General features: G+C 33.9%; 2 protein-coding genes across 4 annotated transcripts in view; one reads left to right on the top strand and one right to left on the bottom strand.

The window, feature by feature from the left end:
- LOC136246656 (uncharacterized) overlaps positions 1-14,661 on the top strand; it is a 275,289-nt gene that overhangs the window by 129,915 nt on the left and 130,713 nt on the right. The gene's annotated exons all lie outside the window — the stretch shown is intronic.
- LOC136243351 (protein NLRC5-like) lies at positions 1,130-5,477 on the bottom strand. The gene has a single exon (XM_066034873.1). It carries the CDS (start codon positions 5,422-5,424, stop codon positions 1,315-1,317), a length of 4,110 nt encoding a protein of 1,369 aa, XP_065890945.1. The 5' UTR covers positions 5,425-5,477; the 3' UTR covers positions 1,130-1,314.

The following is a 14,661-nucleotide window of genomic DNA, read 5'->3' as shown; positions in this document are numbered from 1 at the left end:
GAAGAGAGAGAGCAACAACTACAGTAGGAAGTCTGGATGCTTTTGAGCTTAATATTACGTAAGGGTTATGAAAGGTGGTGAAAAGAGTAAAACCCCTACAGACAACCTCGGTTTAAAAACTATCTAAAATGGCGGGAAACTTAGCTGTTGACTACTTCTTCAGTGGATGATCAGGAAGGTAAGAAATTGTTGTAAAACGTGTGAAAAATTGGTATGCGTAGCTACCACCATTGGCCAGCTACAACACACAGAATATTTAAAACCGACGTTTCTCGATACTTTTAAATGGGCGATAAGAACGGTTTTCCCAGACACAGTCACATATATTCATTAGGCTTAACAGCATACTGTAGGTACTGAAAGTCTGTAGGATGCATCATGCTGGGCTAAAGTGATTATATTGACCTGCTATAGAACACGTGGGTAGATATGGGGTCATCCACATCTTAGGTGATGGGGAAATTATGTAAATACTGTTTCCACTACTGGTACTAAAGTTTGAAGACTCTTGAGGGTAGCATGCGAATAGCCTAAGACCATCATTAGTACTTACTTTATAAAGTCTATCAATCTTACCCATTAGGCATGAGGCTATTATGCTCCAGAAATTGAGCATTATGGTTTTGAGCAGTGCTCAAAAAATCACCTATTATGTTTTTGAGAATTGCCCATTATTCCCCAAATTATGCCAACATAATTGGCAGTTCATTGTTGTATCTCACCACTTTCATTGATGTTTAAGCTTCAAATAGTTTTCACTTCTTTAGCTAGTTGCTGTATTAGAGTATTTCATTTCAATGTGACTGCTTTATTAGAGTTAATAATTTTCAGTGACTGTTCTATTAGAGTTTCTGACTGCTCTATTAGGGTATCTCGATCTTTTTAACTGAATTGTGCAATCTGTAGATTTTCCTACTGTTAAAGCTTTAATATCACCTCAAAATGCTAGCATAAGTCCTGATTCCTACACATAACTTTTATGCCCGAAATTATGCCGGCATAATCGCCGCATCCCTATTACCATTAGCTGCTAAACCAATGTGTGAGCTTGAAAATTGACTTTCCATTCAGCACTTCTGTCTGCCTAGTTAGCATACAATGGAAAATAAATATCACAATCACCTGCCACACTAATCAATAATATACACCAACTATCATAACACAACAGGGTTTGAATATTTATAGTAAAGCTACTGTAAAGCTACTTTATAGTAAAGCTACCTTACACATAATACTGAAATGAAGTAATAAAAATGAATATAAAAATGTTTGTGCAAAATGAATGAAGCAATTAAGTAATGGTGACATGTAAGATTAACAAGAACTTGAAAAATCAACCTCTCGTAGGCTTGTCAGTTTTTCAATATCTAGCTTTCTGTGAATTATTGCAAAGCTATTGTTTGGCCAAGTGCAGTAACGCATGTTTAAGCACTCAAGGGAAGTGTTACAAGATAGTGCTTTTGCAATGCCTGAGGCTACAGTATCTGTAATTACTCCATGGCTTAAATCAAGATATTGTAATGATGAAACCCATTGCAAAGCCTCAGCTATAAATAACATTCCTTTTTCGTGTAGCTTACAATCCGATAATGACAGATGTTTTAATGACATATTGATACTAATGGCTGATGCTAATTCCTGAGCTGCACTGTCATTAATCTCATTATAGCTGAGCAGAAGGTAATGAAATGAACTTGTTTTTCTCAAGCTTTCAGAAACTGTTATAATATCTTCTTGCAGTAGTTTACAATCCGACAAATCTAAATATTCCAAATTTTGATTGTTAGTGATGATAGATCCAAGTAATAACACACTGGAAATACTACAAGAGCATAAGCTTAAATAGGTCAGTGATCTGCAATTGCTTAATGTTAACAAAACCCTGTGTGTCATCAAATTAGAAAGTTTGCATTGTGATAAGTTGATATACTCTAATGATTTATTAATAGGAAGCATATTTACACATTCATCCTCATGTAAATCTGAATCATCATGACCTACATCACAATTGTTGTGTTTAAAGTTAATATGCTGAATCACACTGCCTTCACTTAGTATCACCAGATTAACATAAGCAACTAGATCTATTTGTGATAGTTTACAGTCAGATAAGTCAATATTCCATAGATTACCATTAGCATGGAGAACTGAAAACATTTGTTCTGCAATCAATTTAGTGAAATCGTTTGATCCCAAGTTGATATATTTCAAACTATGAACATTCTCTAGAGTGGATAATATTAAAAGTAATCCTTCTTCTGTCATGTTGCAGTGTGATAGAATAAGATTTTCAATCATAATATTGTTAATAAGAGCAGTTTTAATTATTTCTGCTGAATTATTATCTATTAGATTGTTTTCTAAGGACAAACTCTTTATTGATTTCAATTTGATAGGACCCACTGTGAACAAATTTTCTGTGAAACAATTGGTGAAATCAAGATACTCAAGTTTAGCATTGCTGTACAACACACTAGCAATTTGCCCTGCACAGTTGTTTCCAATCTGATTGTAACTGATGTCAAAAGAAAGTAGTGAAGTAATTGTTGATAGTGCTTCACAAATGATTTCAATTCCAACATCATCTATGCCACAGGTATTTGCATGAAAATGTTCTAATGTTTTGCAGCAGGTGATAACAGATGCTACATCATTGACAGCTTCTTTAGTCATTTCATTGCTAGAAATGTTCAAATATCTTAAATTTTGTACTGTCACTAAACCTTTAGCAACACACGAAATATGTGATCCAGAAATACTACAGTCAGAAAGATCAACATGTAACACATTGCTATTGCAGTTGTACATAACAGTAACAATATTATTTAGACCGTCATCTTGAATTGTACTTGACTTATGAACAAAATACTTTAGTGAAGAAATATGCTGTATAGCTTGCATTATTAAATGGAAATTATAATCACTCAATTCACAATGAGAAATATTTAAATATTCTACATCTTCAGTGGAAAAGGCGGACACAATAAGACTGCACATCTTCTCTGAAATGCAATGTAGCGTTAGCTTGTAATAGCATATTGGTTTGATAATTCCAAAATTTAGATTTACTGCAAATGGATCATACTTAGTGACATCAAATCTATACATAGAAATGGTTAAATTACTAATCACCACACCTACTATGGCATGTTTAGTCTCTTCCTCCATAACTTTGTATTGCATGTTTGTATTTAATGCCATTGCATTAACAAGTATTTCAGTGCCATCTTCTTGTAGAATACAATCTTTCATATTCAAATATTCCAGTACTCTGCTACTAATCACAGAAGAAAGCACACAAGCAGCCTCATCAGTCACAATACTGTTACTGATATCTAATAATTTTAATGCTCTGCACTGCTTGAGGATATCACCCAGGAAGAATTCGGGTACTTCACATTGATCCAAATTGAGATATTCAAGCTCTTGGTTAATGCATAGTACATTGTAAAGAGTACATGCTGACGTTTTTGTAAATTTATTTGATTGCAAATTTAGATGCTTCAAGTAATTGCTATTTTTAAGCACATAAAGTATGTAATATAAGCCATCTTCTTCATCATTTGTCGGTAAGCAGCAGTTAGACAAATCAAGATATTCAGTCATACCGCTATCATCCAGTAAACTGGCTAAATATGATGATGCTCCACATACTATCTCATTTAAACTGAGATTAATATGTTTCAACTTAAAATGCAATGATGAACTTGTACTTAGAGTTGCAAAAAATTGAGAACATTCCAAAGAGCAACATGAGAGATCAAGGTGTTCCAATGTAGCAATATTGCACAAACTTAATGCCAATACCTTGGTAGCCTCTCTAGTGATAACATTATTACTAAGATTGACTATTCTAAGATGCATGCATTGCGAAAGAGCATTAGAAACTGTACTCATGCTGCCTACTCCCATATCACATCTACTAAAGTCTACAACTTCCAATGATTTATTGCTTTTTATTACAGATGATATCTCATCTGCAGCTTCAGTATCTACATCATTGTTAGAAATATTGATGTAAACCAAATTTGACAACACACTTTGAGCTTTCATGATAGACGTTACATCTAGTGCAGACAGTCCACAGCTGGAAAAATTAACATATTCCAGTGATTTATTGTTAACAATTATCCGAACTAGTACTGTAATCACATTTTTAGACTTCTTTTTATCCACTTGCCCAGTATCAATAATATTTGACTGGAAATTGATATATTTCAGGGTATGTGTTTGCAGCATTTTTTGTAAAATTTTAAAGATGCCATTTTTCTGCACTTGGCAATTGGAAAAATTGATGTATTCCAATCCAGTATTGTTGCCAATTGCAAATGCAAGATCATCTACAACATGAACATTTAATACAGATGAACTGAAATTCAAATGTTTTAAGGAACTCAGTAGCTTCAGACTGGCAGTAACTTTCCTAAGTTCATTTTCAGATAAACTGCAGTTACTCAAATCTAGGTATTCTATGTTAGAATTATTTGCAATGCAGTCACTTAGTGCAAAAGCAGTTTGAGAGTTGATAATGTTGTTGCTTAAATTTAGATGCCTTAAAGCAGTCATACTTGCAAGAGACTTTACAATGGCAAGAAAAGATTGTTCATACAAGTTGCAGTTACTCAAACATAAGTGTTCAAGTTCAACACCTTGGGTGAATGTGTAAGCCAGCTCATTGGCAGCTTCTGCAGTGAAGTAACTATAACTGATATCAAGGTAAGATAAGTTCTTTAAATGCATTAAGCTCTTCACAATTTTCATCAGTCCATTTGGCTGTAGCTGACATTTGGACACATCAAAATGGTATATTGCAAGGTTTTTAGCGATGGTAGCTGCTACAAAACCTGCTGCTTTTTTAGTTACTCTGATGCCACTTATATTAAGATACCCCAACTGAGTGAGTGTTGACATAGCTTTAGCTATTATATGAAACATGTGCTCACATAAGGAACAATTAGAAATGTTTATGTGCTTCAAACTTGTATTATTTTCTATTGTACTTGAAATAGCTGCAAAAGGAATGGTGCTTGAGTTTACATCTAGATGCTCTAATGATGACAAAGCTGCAAGAGCACTAAACATCTCCTTATGGCTACAGTTGCTTAGTGTAAAGTGTGTCAACTGTTTATTAATCTCTTCCATTATACTATTATATGGATCTTCCTCTTCTATAATGACAATTTGCTGAATAATATCGTCAATGGAAAAGTACATATGAGGACCATTTTCAGATACTGGTGCGCTTAAGTGAGCAAAGTTTAAATCAACTTGAACTAATTGTTTTAATACTTTACATGAAGATAATACTTCAATAACACTTCTTTCATTCAAACCGCTCATGGACAGTTTCAGACATTTAATGTTTTGATTCTTATTAATTATTCTAGCAAGGTTAGCAGTTGTCATATCAGTGATTTTATTCATGCTTAAGTCTATTGTATTTAGTGATGAAGTATAAATTAATCCTGTTGTAATATCATAGATTGAGGTTTCTTCTAATTTACAGTTTGACATTTCTAAACAACTCAATGAGTGCATTAGTATATTTCTAACAATATACACAACAGCTTGGTTTGGAATATTGCAGTTGCTAATACAAAAGGTCTCTAATGAAGTAGTTTGTCTTAAGCTTTGTGCAATACTAATAATACCTTCAGTTTGCAGGTTAGTATTTGCTAAATCAAGGTGTATTAGAGAATTCATCTTTCTCAATGTAGTAGCCAATTTGGCTGCTGCTGCATCAGAAATTCTATTGTAACTCAAAATTAAATATCTTATCGATTTTGAAACTATGAACATTGCTTCAGCTATCTTTATAATAGTTGCTTCTTTTAGGTTACAATTGGAGATCTCAAGGTGAGATAAAGTTTCATTTTCGGCAATTATAGAAGAGAGAGCATCTTGACAATAGTTAACAACATTGATGGAGTTTATTACAAAATGTGTCAATGAAGTGGCATACTGCAAACTCTTCAATATTATCATTAATTGTTTGCCACTCAAATTCAGGTTCGTTATGTTTATTTTAGGCAAAGTATCTGAGTCAGTGGAAAGAAGCGTTGCAATATCATTGGCTTTATCATCAGTCACATAAGCATTTGAAATACTACAACTCGTAAATGCATTAATCTCTTTCAATATGTTCTTCATCTTTATTGTATCCTTAATTGCAAACAGTTCCCTTGTTATGAATACAGTGAAATTTGCTTGGTGTATTTCAAATCTGACACCCTTTTGTGTAGACATTAGCTTTCCGTGCTCATAATCAGTATCTATTGAATGGTTTGTAAATACAAGATGCTTTTCAACAATAAGAAAATATAAATTCCTTTTTTTAACAACTACAGCAAATAGCTCATATCGACAATGCTGCACAGCATTTATGTAACTTATTTCAAGCCAGGTCAATGAAGTTGAACACTCTAAACTTTTGAGTATTAGCATTATTTGTTGGTCACTTAATTTAAGGTTTTCCAATATTAGTATTGATAAAGTACCCACAGTAACTAATGTCACAATATTCTTAGCTAAGTCATCATTCACATCGACATTAGAAATATTTAGGCTTTTTGTATCCTTCAATACACTTGTCATCTCTATTGCTAATGGCATTTCTTTAAATATGAACTTATTATGTCTGTGCCATGTCACTTCAAGCCTAGCACTCCCTTCTGAAAAGAAATATCTTTCATGATTGTCAAAGTTGTTTGTAAAGAGAAAATCTTTTTCTGCAATAAACAAGTTAACATTCAGAAGAGTTTCAATTGCACTTAAAAGATGACGAGCCTGCAAGGAAACATTGTGTAGATAAATACTGGATAAATTTTGAACTAAACTGAATTTATATGGTATGACATCAAGATCTTGTACATGGAATCTACAGTTGAACATCAAAAAGTGAATTTCTTCTGATGAGGCCATAGCAGTGGCTAAGAATTCATCAATATAGGAATGCGATTTACACAAATAAGATCCGCATAAAATGAAAGCTACTGATCCTTTGAATCTAATTTCTATTTGTAAATCTCTTTTAAATAAATTAGGGTTGAAACTGGAAAGAATTTCACATAGATTAAACTCCAAATTGATATGCAGATTTTGTACATCTTTACAATTTAGAACAAACATAATAACAGCACGTAATGTTAACTTATTGCAAGACAGATTCAGGAACCCAATTGTAACATTGCTGAAGCAAGCTTGTAATTCATAAAGGTCTTCATCAGTAATGTTACAATTATTTAAATGAATATATTGCCAATGATATGAAGCAATAGATAATGAAGTACTTGTATTTGTTATGTTCGTATATACCGGCTGCTCTATGAGGGCAGGCTGTGTTGAATTGAGATTTGAAGACTGTTTGATAGCTGCTAAAATATGATGACCGCTGGCATTGTATGCATAAATCATTGTCTTTGATGTTAAAACAAAATGAATACGATCACCTAACCAATTGAGGCTATTTACAATTTCCTTAACCACTTTGTCTGGCAAGTTCACTTCATATATCATAACATCATCAACTCTTTTAAGAAGCAAGATAGCCAAAATCTTTTGCAGAAAATGCTCAGCCTTTTTAAAGCTATTATAAACATGGATATGGTGTAGTTTTGCAAATTGTAGATCTGTTTCCAAATCTTTTAATACTCTATGTAAACTTATGTCTGAATCACCATATGTGTAATTTATAAAAAACGTAAATATATAACTTTCCTGCCATATTTGGTCACCAATGACATTATAAAATAGACTTTCTTCATCCTCTTCAGCCTCAGAATCATAGTGGTTGTTTGGTAAAGTGAGGTTAATGAGTGAGAAAGGAACTCCACTGATAGAATTACGTATCCCTGGTTGTCCAGAGCAGGCAGTAAATATGCTCCCTACAAATTCATTTAAAAATGTAGAAGGTGTAAGAGATACTTTCAACTTTCTAATGATGCAGTATTGAAGAGATTTAATGATTGAGCCAATGCAATATTCAGTAGTTAGGTTACTAGACAAGTCTAGTTCTTCAACATAATTCAATAAGCACTTGTCATTAAAAATAGATTTACATAATACACTGCAAACGCTGTCATCAATTCTGCAATTACAAAGATCAATAGTTCTTATCTTGTGGCCAGATACTAATAATCCATTTAGTATAACTGAAATTACCACCTTAATCAGTTCATAATTGCCACCAACTTTAACAATGTTAAAATGTAATACTAAATAGGAGTAATCTAAAGTTAGACAGTGCTTGATTTCAACATTGTTATTGCAATGATAATGAACATGAAATATACTGCATTGCTGCCAACCCTTGCATGATGACTCTTGAATAGCTGCTAGATCAACCGGGGTTGCTGTTAAATATATATAGATTTTAGTTAAGTCTGTAACTACTAATGGAATGTGTTGTAAAAAATTGAGATATTCAATCTCTAAAATATGATGAGTATTTTGTAGCATCGCATTGAAACTTATTTTTTGATCATCAACCATTATAATATTGTTATGTGATACAATTAAATTTGCAACAACACAGAATTGAAGTAGTTTTATTAATGACGATGGAGTTAAACCATTACATGAAACATTAAAATGCTTTATCCATATTACTCTGTCTGTGAAACATGAGAAATGCATGCAAAGTTTTTCGATACCTTCATCTCCTATACAAGATCCTGATATATCAATTGTGTCCCAATATTCAGGTATACTTTTAAACATGGCTAATTCAGTTAAACTGCAATTTAGAAGATAGATAGAATTTATGTTCTTGCTGCTTTCAAGCATTTCATTAATTTGTAGCTCTGTTACTCCGTAGCCTATTAATTGTGAATCAGAAATCAAAATACATTCGGATTCATCCTTATTAAATTCTTGAAAATGTCTTAACACATTTAATCCAACTTCATCTTGAATTTTACCTTCATATATTCTTATACACATAAAAGTATTTTCATTGAGCAAAACAATACTTTCTATATCATCCTCTCGAAAACCACAATTTGAAATTGTTAGCTCATATGTAAAGGATGAATCTTCGCAGAAATAACTATTAGTAATTTCTAATGAATCATCAAGTTTGCAATTTACCAAATATTTTCTAACATACCAATGCAGCGATGTTTCTTTATCTGTCCAAAAATAATCATTTAAGATTAGTAGTGGCACCCCAAATTTAAAATTTAACAGTTGATAGTTTCCAAAAACTTCATTCGAAATAGCATTACATAACCTACTTTGTGATATTCCGCTATTACCCATTATGATAAGATTCTTTATGACACAGTACTTGAGTATTTCAATTATGGTGTCTGTAGTTACTACTTGGCATTGTGAAATTGTCAGTGAATCAATATAAAAGTTGCATTCTTGATCAAAACAATATTTAAATGCATTAATTATTGGATTATCATCAGTTATGCAATTGTAGAGACTGACAATTTTCCATTGTTCTTTTGCACTGTTTTCATCTGCCTGGACAAATTTATGATAAGCTATAAATTCATTAAAAGCATGCATAGTCTTGAACATGCTAGTATTAAAAGCATAAAACCTATTATGTGAATGTAATGCATAATCAACCTTCAAAATTTTGTCCAATTCTCCAAAATATTGTGCAATTGTTGTAGTTGTATCATCAAGTACAAATTTATCACATATACTTAAGGAGTTAATGCTTGTAACCATAGATACAAAGGTGCTATCAGTTAACTGAAGAATAAAATCAGTATTCCATAAGTGATAATTACACCTTGTCTGAATGTCTAGGGATTCTTCGCCAAATGTATGATTGATGTAGTAATGATCATGATCATCAGCTTGTAGTACAACTGCTACCTTTCTCTTAATACTGATTGCTAATAATGAATCTTCAAATGCATCTTTGTGCATGTTATTTTCCTGAATGATCAAATGTTTAACATTAAAACAGTAAACAAGATCAAAAATTCCTTCAAAGGAGGATTGTGTTAAGTGATTATATGACAGATCTACAGATAAAATTACAACTTTGTTCTCATTAAAATCAGGCAACATTTTGCAAAACACATCAAAAGTGTTATCTCCCATGTAACACTTAGAGAGGTTTAGTACCTCCCAAGTTTTGGTGGTTGATCTTGTGAGAAAAAAACTTAGAGTTTGTATATCTTTAGCCAATAATGCATAACCACTCAAATCTATAGTTTTGTTATCTGACAAGCTCCCTAGTTGCTGTATAAGCTCATCATTGCCTGCTTCTGAGAAACACTGCAGTAAATGAAGACACTTAACTTTGTTACTGGTTGTATTCGGAGCAATACACTTGCTCCTGAAAAGCTTAGTAAGTATAGGAAATTTGTGACCAGATAAAAAGTGTTGTAAAGCAAAGCCATTTCCCTTTGTTAAGCCAACATACATAACTGAAGCATTAAGATAACGTGGATTCCAAAAATTGCTTTTTAAAATCTTGATTTCTTTTTTGTCATTCAAAGAGTGTATGTAATATGCAGCTAAAAATTCTTGAATGGAAAAGTGCAAAAAGTTATATGAAGCAACAGATGTACCTTTCAGGAAACCACCTTTATACTTTACAACTTTTAGTAGACCTAATGTACTCCACTTGCCATAAAATTTTGGGCAGTGTGTTTCAATTTCCTGATCATTGAAAACAATTTTATCCTTACCAAGAAAAATATATGCTAATTTACACAGATAGTCAAACTGATCCTTAAATTCTTTAGGCAAACTTTGAAGATTTCTTGTGGCATATTCTACATTGTGTTCTTTTTTCAGGTACCTTGAAATTGCTGCAACTGTAAATTGGTCATTAATTTCTGTTTGGTTTTTTGGAAGATCAGCAGTATCAGATTCTAACATAAGATATATCAAAATTGTCATGTTTAAAGGAATATAACACAAGCCATCAATGAATGGATTTGCAATCAAATAGTCTTTCATTTTTTGAATTTTATCTTTATCATCTGCTAAACATCTGTTTATGAATTCATCCCTCTTCTCTTTCGTAAATCCCAATATTTCTACTCTACAATCAACATCACCATGAAGGTTAGCTGATGCACTGTGACGTGATGTGATCACAATACTACAGAGTTTTAAAACATCATGTTTAATTATTTTCACCACATATGAATCAACTTTCTTTTCTTCAGATAGTTCATCATACCCATCAAACACAATTGTACAATGTTTTCCAGATGTGTCTTCAAGGTGTTGTGCTACGCTTTTCACTGTATTGTTAATGTCAGAAGCCTTTATAGCATAGGAAACAAATTGCTCTAATGTTTTGATTTCTTGCACATTTGGATCCCTCAATATTATTAAAAACAGAAGCTTTTTCTCAACTAAAAGTTTGAAAGTTGCCCACTGAAAAGCTATTTGATTTGATAAGATTGTTTTACCAATTCCAGGAGCTCCCTCAATCAATATTCTTGTTGGAACATTCTCTTTGCTAATTTCCAATGAAGAAAATAGCTCTGAAAGGTCTTTGTTTGTTTGACAACCAACAAGATATTCTTGGTAATTGGTTGACTGTTTTGAATCATTATGATGTTGTTTCACGGTAACCTTACCTTTGTGCATTACATTTGCCACAGCAATTACTTCTCTATTTGTAGCACTTCTGTGCTTGTGGTGGATAAGAGCTACAGTAGTAACATTATCCAGCTGATGATACAGCAAATCATCAGATGAGCCAGCAGATTTATCATTTATGTAGTACTGGCGCAATTGATTTGTAACTGTTGACAGTAGTACTGCTGGAGACTCAATCGCTTTAATTACCTTATTCCATGTTGCAGTAGTATCCACATCTAGCCATTCTTCCAATAATGCATTGCAGCAGTCTTCAGCTCTGTGTTGATAATCATGGTCAATTATATCCAGTAGTTCATGTTCAAATCCTAGGTAATGCCCTATTTTTCTCCAACTAGCAGCATTACAGGGAGAAACAAGATTATATAGATGTTTCAGTTGCGGCCTGGAATCTAAATACAATAGGTATAGAACACCAGTGAAAGAAAGGTTAAACAACAAATATATATGTGGCAGACTCTGTGAAAAGGGGTCTTATACCCTGTTTGATTTGAAGGTTATAAGACCCATTTTTGCAGATCCAGTCACATTTGAGCACAAACAAAAATTTGAAAAAAGCACAGATAAAAAACACTAAAATGATCCAATCCATCTTTCCCCTAATTTAATTAAAGGATATGTGACCCAGTCTGACAAAACCGGGCTTATTGTCTATTTAAAAGTATCGAGAAATGCCGGTTTTAAGTATTTAGTGTGTTGTAGCTCGCCAATGGTTGAAGCTATGTGTACCAAATTTTCACACGCTTTACACCAATCCCTTACCTTCCAGAGCATCCACTGTGCAAGTAGCCAACAAATACGTTTCCCTCCATTTTAGATGGTTTTTAAACCGAGGTTGACTGTATCAGGCAAGCTGCAAATTGGGTGGGAGGCGGGGGCCCTGGAAGGCGGGAAAGATGGTGTTCAAAAATTGAATAGGAAAGCCAAGGGATGAATTAGGCCAAATTTTGAGCCAATGAGGTCTCAAAACTGGCTAAAATGAAAGGAAACTCACAGCAGAGGTACTTATTCAACACCACAGGGCTGTACAGCCACACACAGTCATTCCCAGGCAGACCAGAGCTCCATTAAGGCCCCACACCACACGTACGGATCGCCACTGGGCTTGGGAAAAGCAGCCAGCAAAACCAGACCACTCAAGTCTAGCTGATTTTAAATGTGGAATTAGATAGTTTATTCATGTAGCTGTGTGTCCTAGGTGAAAAATCGAATCTGCTGACATGGAGACTGGGTCACATATAAATAATCTAAACCAAAACAGCCAAGCTGTAAAATAAGAGTGCGGCCCCAAAAAGGCCAGGGTGAAATAAGATGTGAAATCCAAGGTGGCGGCCAAGAAATGGCTGTGATGGTAGGTTAATGGCAAAAACTTTAATAACGACAATTCAGCTGAATTTGTGTTGCCTCCACGTTTCACTAGGATTCGGCACCAAATTCACCTGAATTGTCATTATTAAAATATTTGCCATTAACCTACCATCACAGCCATTTCTTGGCTGCCACTTTTGATTTCACGTCTTTTTTCACCCTGGCCTTTTTGGGGGCTGCACTCTTTTTACAGCTTGGCTGTTTTGGCTTAGATATCACTTCTTTTTGTATTGCAAGCCATGAAGCCAGCCATCAAATGGCTTTGGTGCTTCCTTTTAACTTGTTTGTTTTTCTTCACTGCAGGAATTGTGGAACAAAAACCAGAAGCAATTATGTGTATACCTTTTTGTCTAATTAAATATTTGTATATTTTACACTGAATGATATTACATATGTAATAAGGCGATTTCTTACATAACTGAATTGTAGCTAAAACTCTCATTGTTTGTAGTTTGAACTCTTTTCAGGGTGACTTGTGTCTAGCATATGTTCTACAGGGCGATTTGTTTGTAGCTGATCTCTTTATAGGGTAACTTGTTTCTAGATGATATCTCTACAGAGTGACTTGATTCTTCTACAGGGTGATTTGTTTGTAGCTGATCTCTCTACAGGGTGACTTGTTTCTAGCTGAACTCTCTACTGGGTGACTTGTTCCTAACTGATCTCTCTGCATGGTGATTTGTTTCCAGCACATATTTCTACTGGGTGATTTGTTGCAGCTGATCTCTATATGGGTTACTTCTTTCTATCTGATCTCTCTTCAGGGTGACTGCTCTATTAGGATGACTGCTTTAGTAGAGTATGTCCATCTTGCACTTCCTACATTAAGTTGGATTTTATGTTATAACTCTGTGGCTTTAAGTCTGATTTTTCTACATCATTGAAGATCCTTTCTAAGATGATTACTCCATGTGTAAAGCGATTTTCAAAGCATAACTCCAAGCGGTTTTTCTGGTAGGCATGGAAAGTGCTGGTTTTATTATTAGCTAATCTCGATTGCATAATTGCTACACAATGTTGGTATTTTCGCTGTATTTTCGTAGTTTTTAGCTCGATTTCTTTCAAACCACAGAAGGTTTGAGGTTCAATACTTAACCTATCCACGCATCGATTTTCAGCTTCTTCCTATAAGCGGTTTACCCATTAGGCGAGACAACATATATTCGTGTTATTTTTTGTGAATAATCGCTAATAACTCCTTGACTGTTTACTGTAATTCCAACAAAACTTGTTACCAAGATTCTCCTTGTACTCCCTTCTGTGTGTCAAATTTCAAGGCAATTGGATAATACGTTCGCATTTTATGGTAGTTGTGTAAGTGTGTGAAAAGAGGAAGAAAAAAAACAAAAAAAAACAACAAAAAAAAAACACAAGAAACTAAGCCAATTTTTGAAGTCGCATATCTCGGGAACACTTGTATTGTATTGTATTAATGCTTTACAGTGACCAGCACTGAAGGTCTGCAGCAACATGTGCTGCAGCCTTAGGATTACCTAACCTAATTTCAAGGACTTAGACTTAGTGACTTATGGCTGAAAAGATGTAACAGAAAAGGGGCCAAAGTAAGGAAAAAATCCCTCCAACCCCAGGAATCGAACTGCAGGTCACCCAATGTCTAGTCGGGGCCACACTCAGTCTCCTCCAGGAGGGATGGATTTTCTTCCTTAATCCTAAAGTATTTATTGTATTAATGCTTTACAGTGACCA

Source organism: Dysidea avara, chromosome 2 (genome assembly GCF_963678975.1).
Source record: "Dysidea avara chromosome 2, odDysAvar1.4, whole genome shotgun sequence".
Lineage (NCBI taxonomy): Eukaryota > Metazoa > Porifera > Demospongiae > Dictyoceratida > Dysideidae > Dysidea > Dysidea avara.
This window is presented reverse-complemented; position numbering and strand designations above follow the sequence as displayed.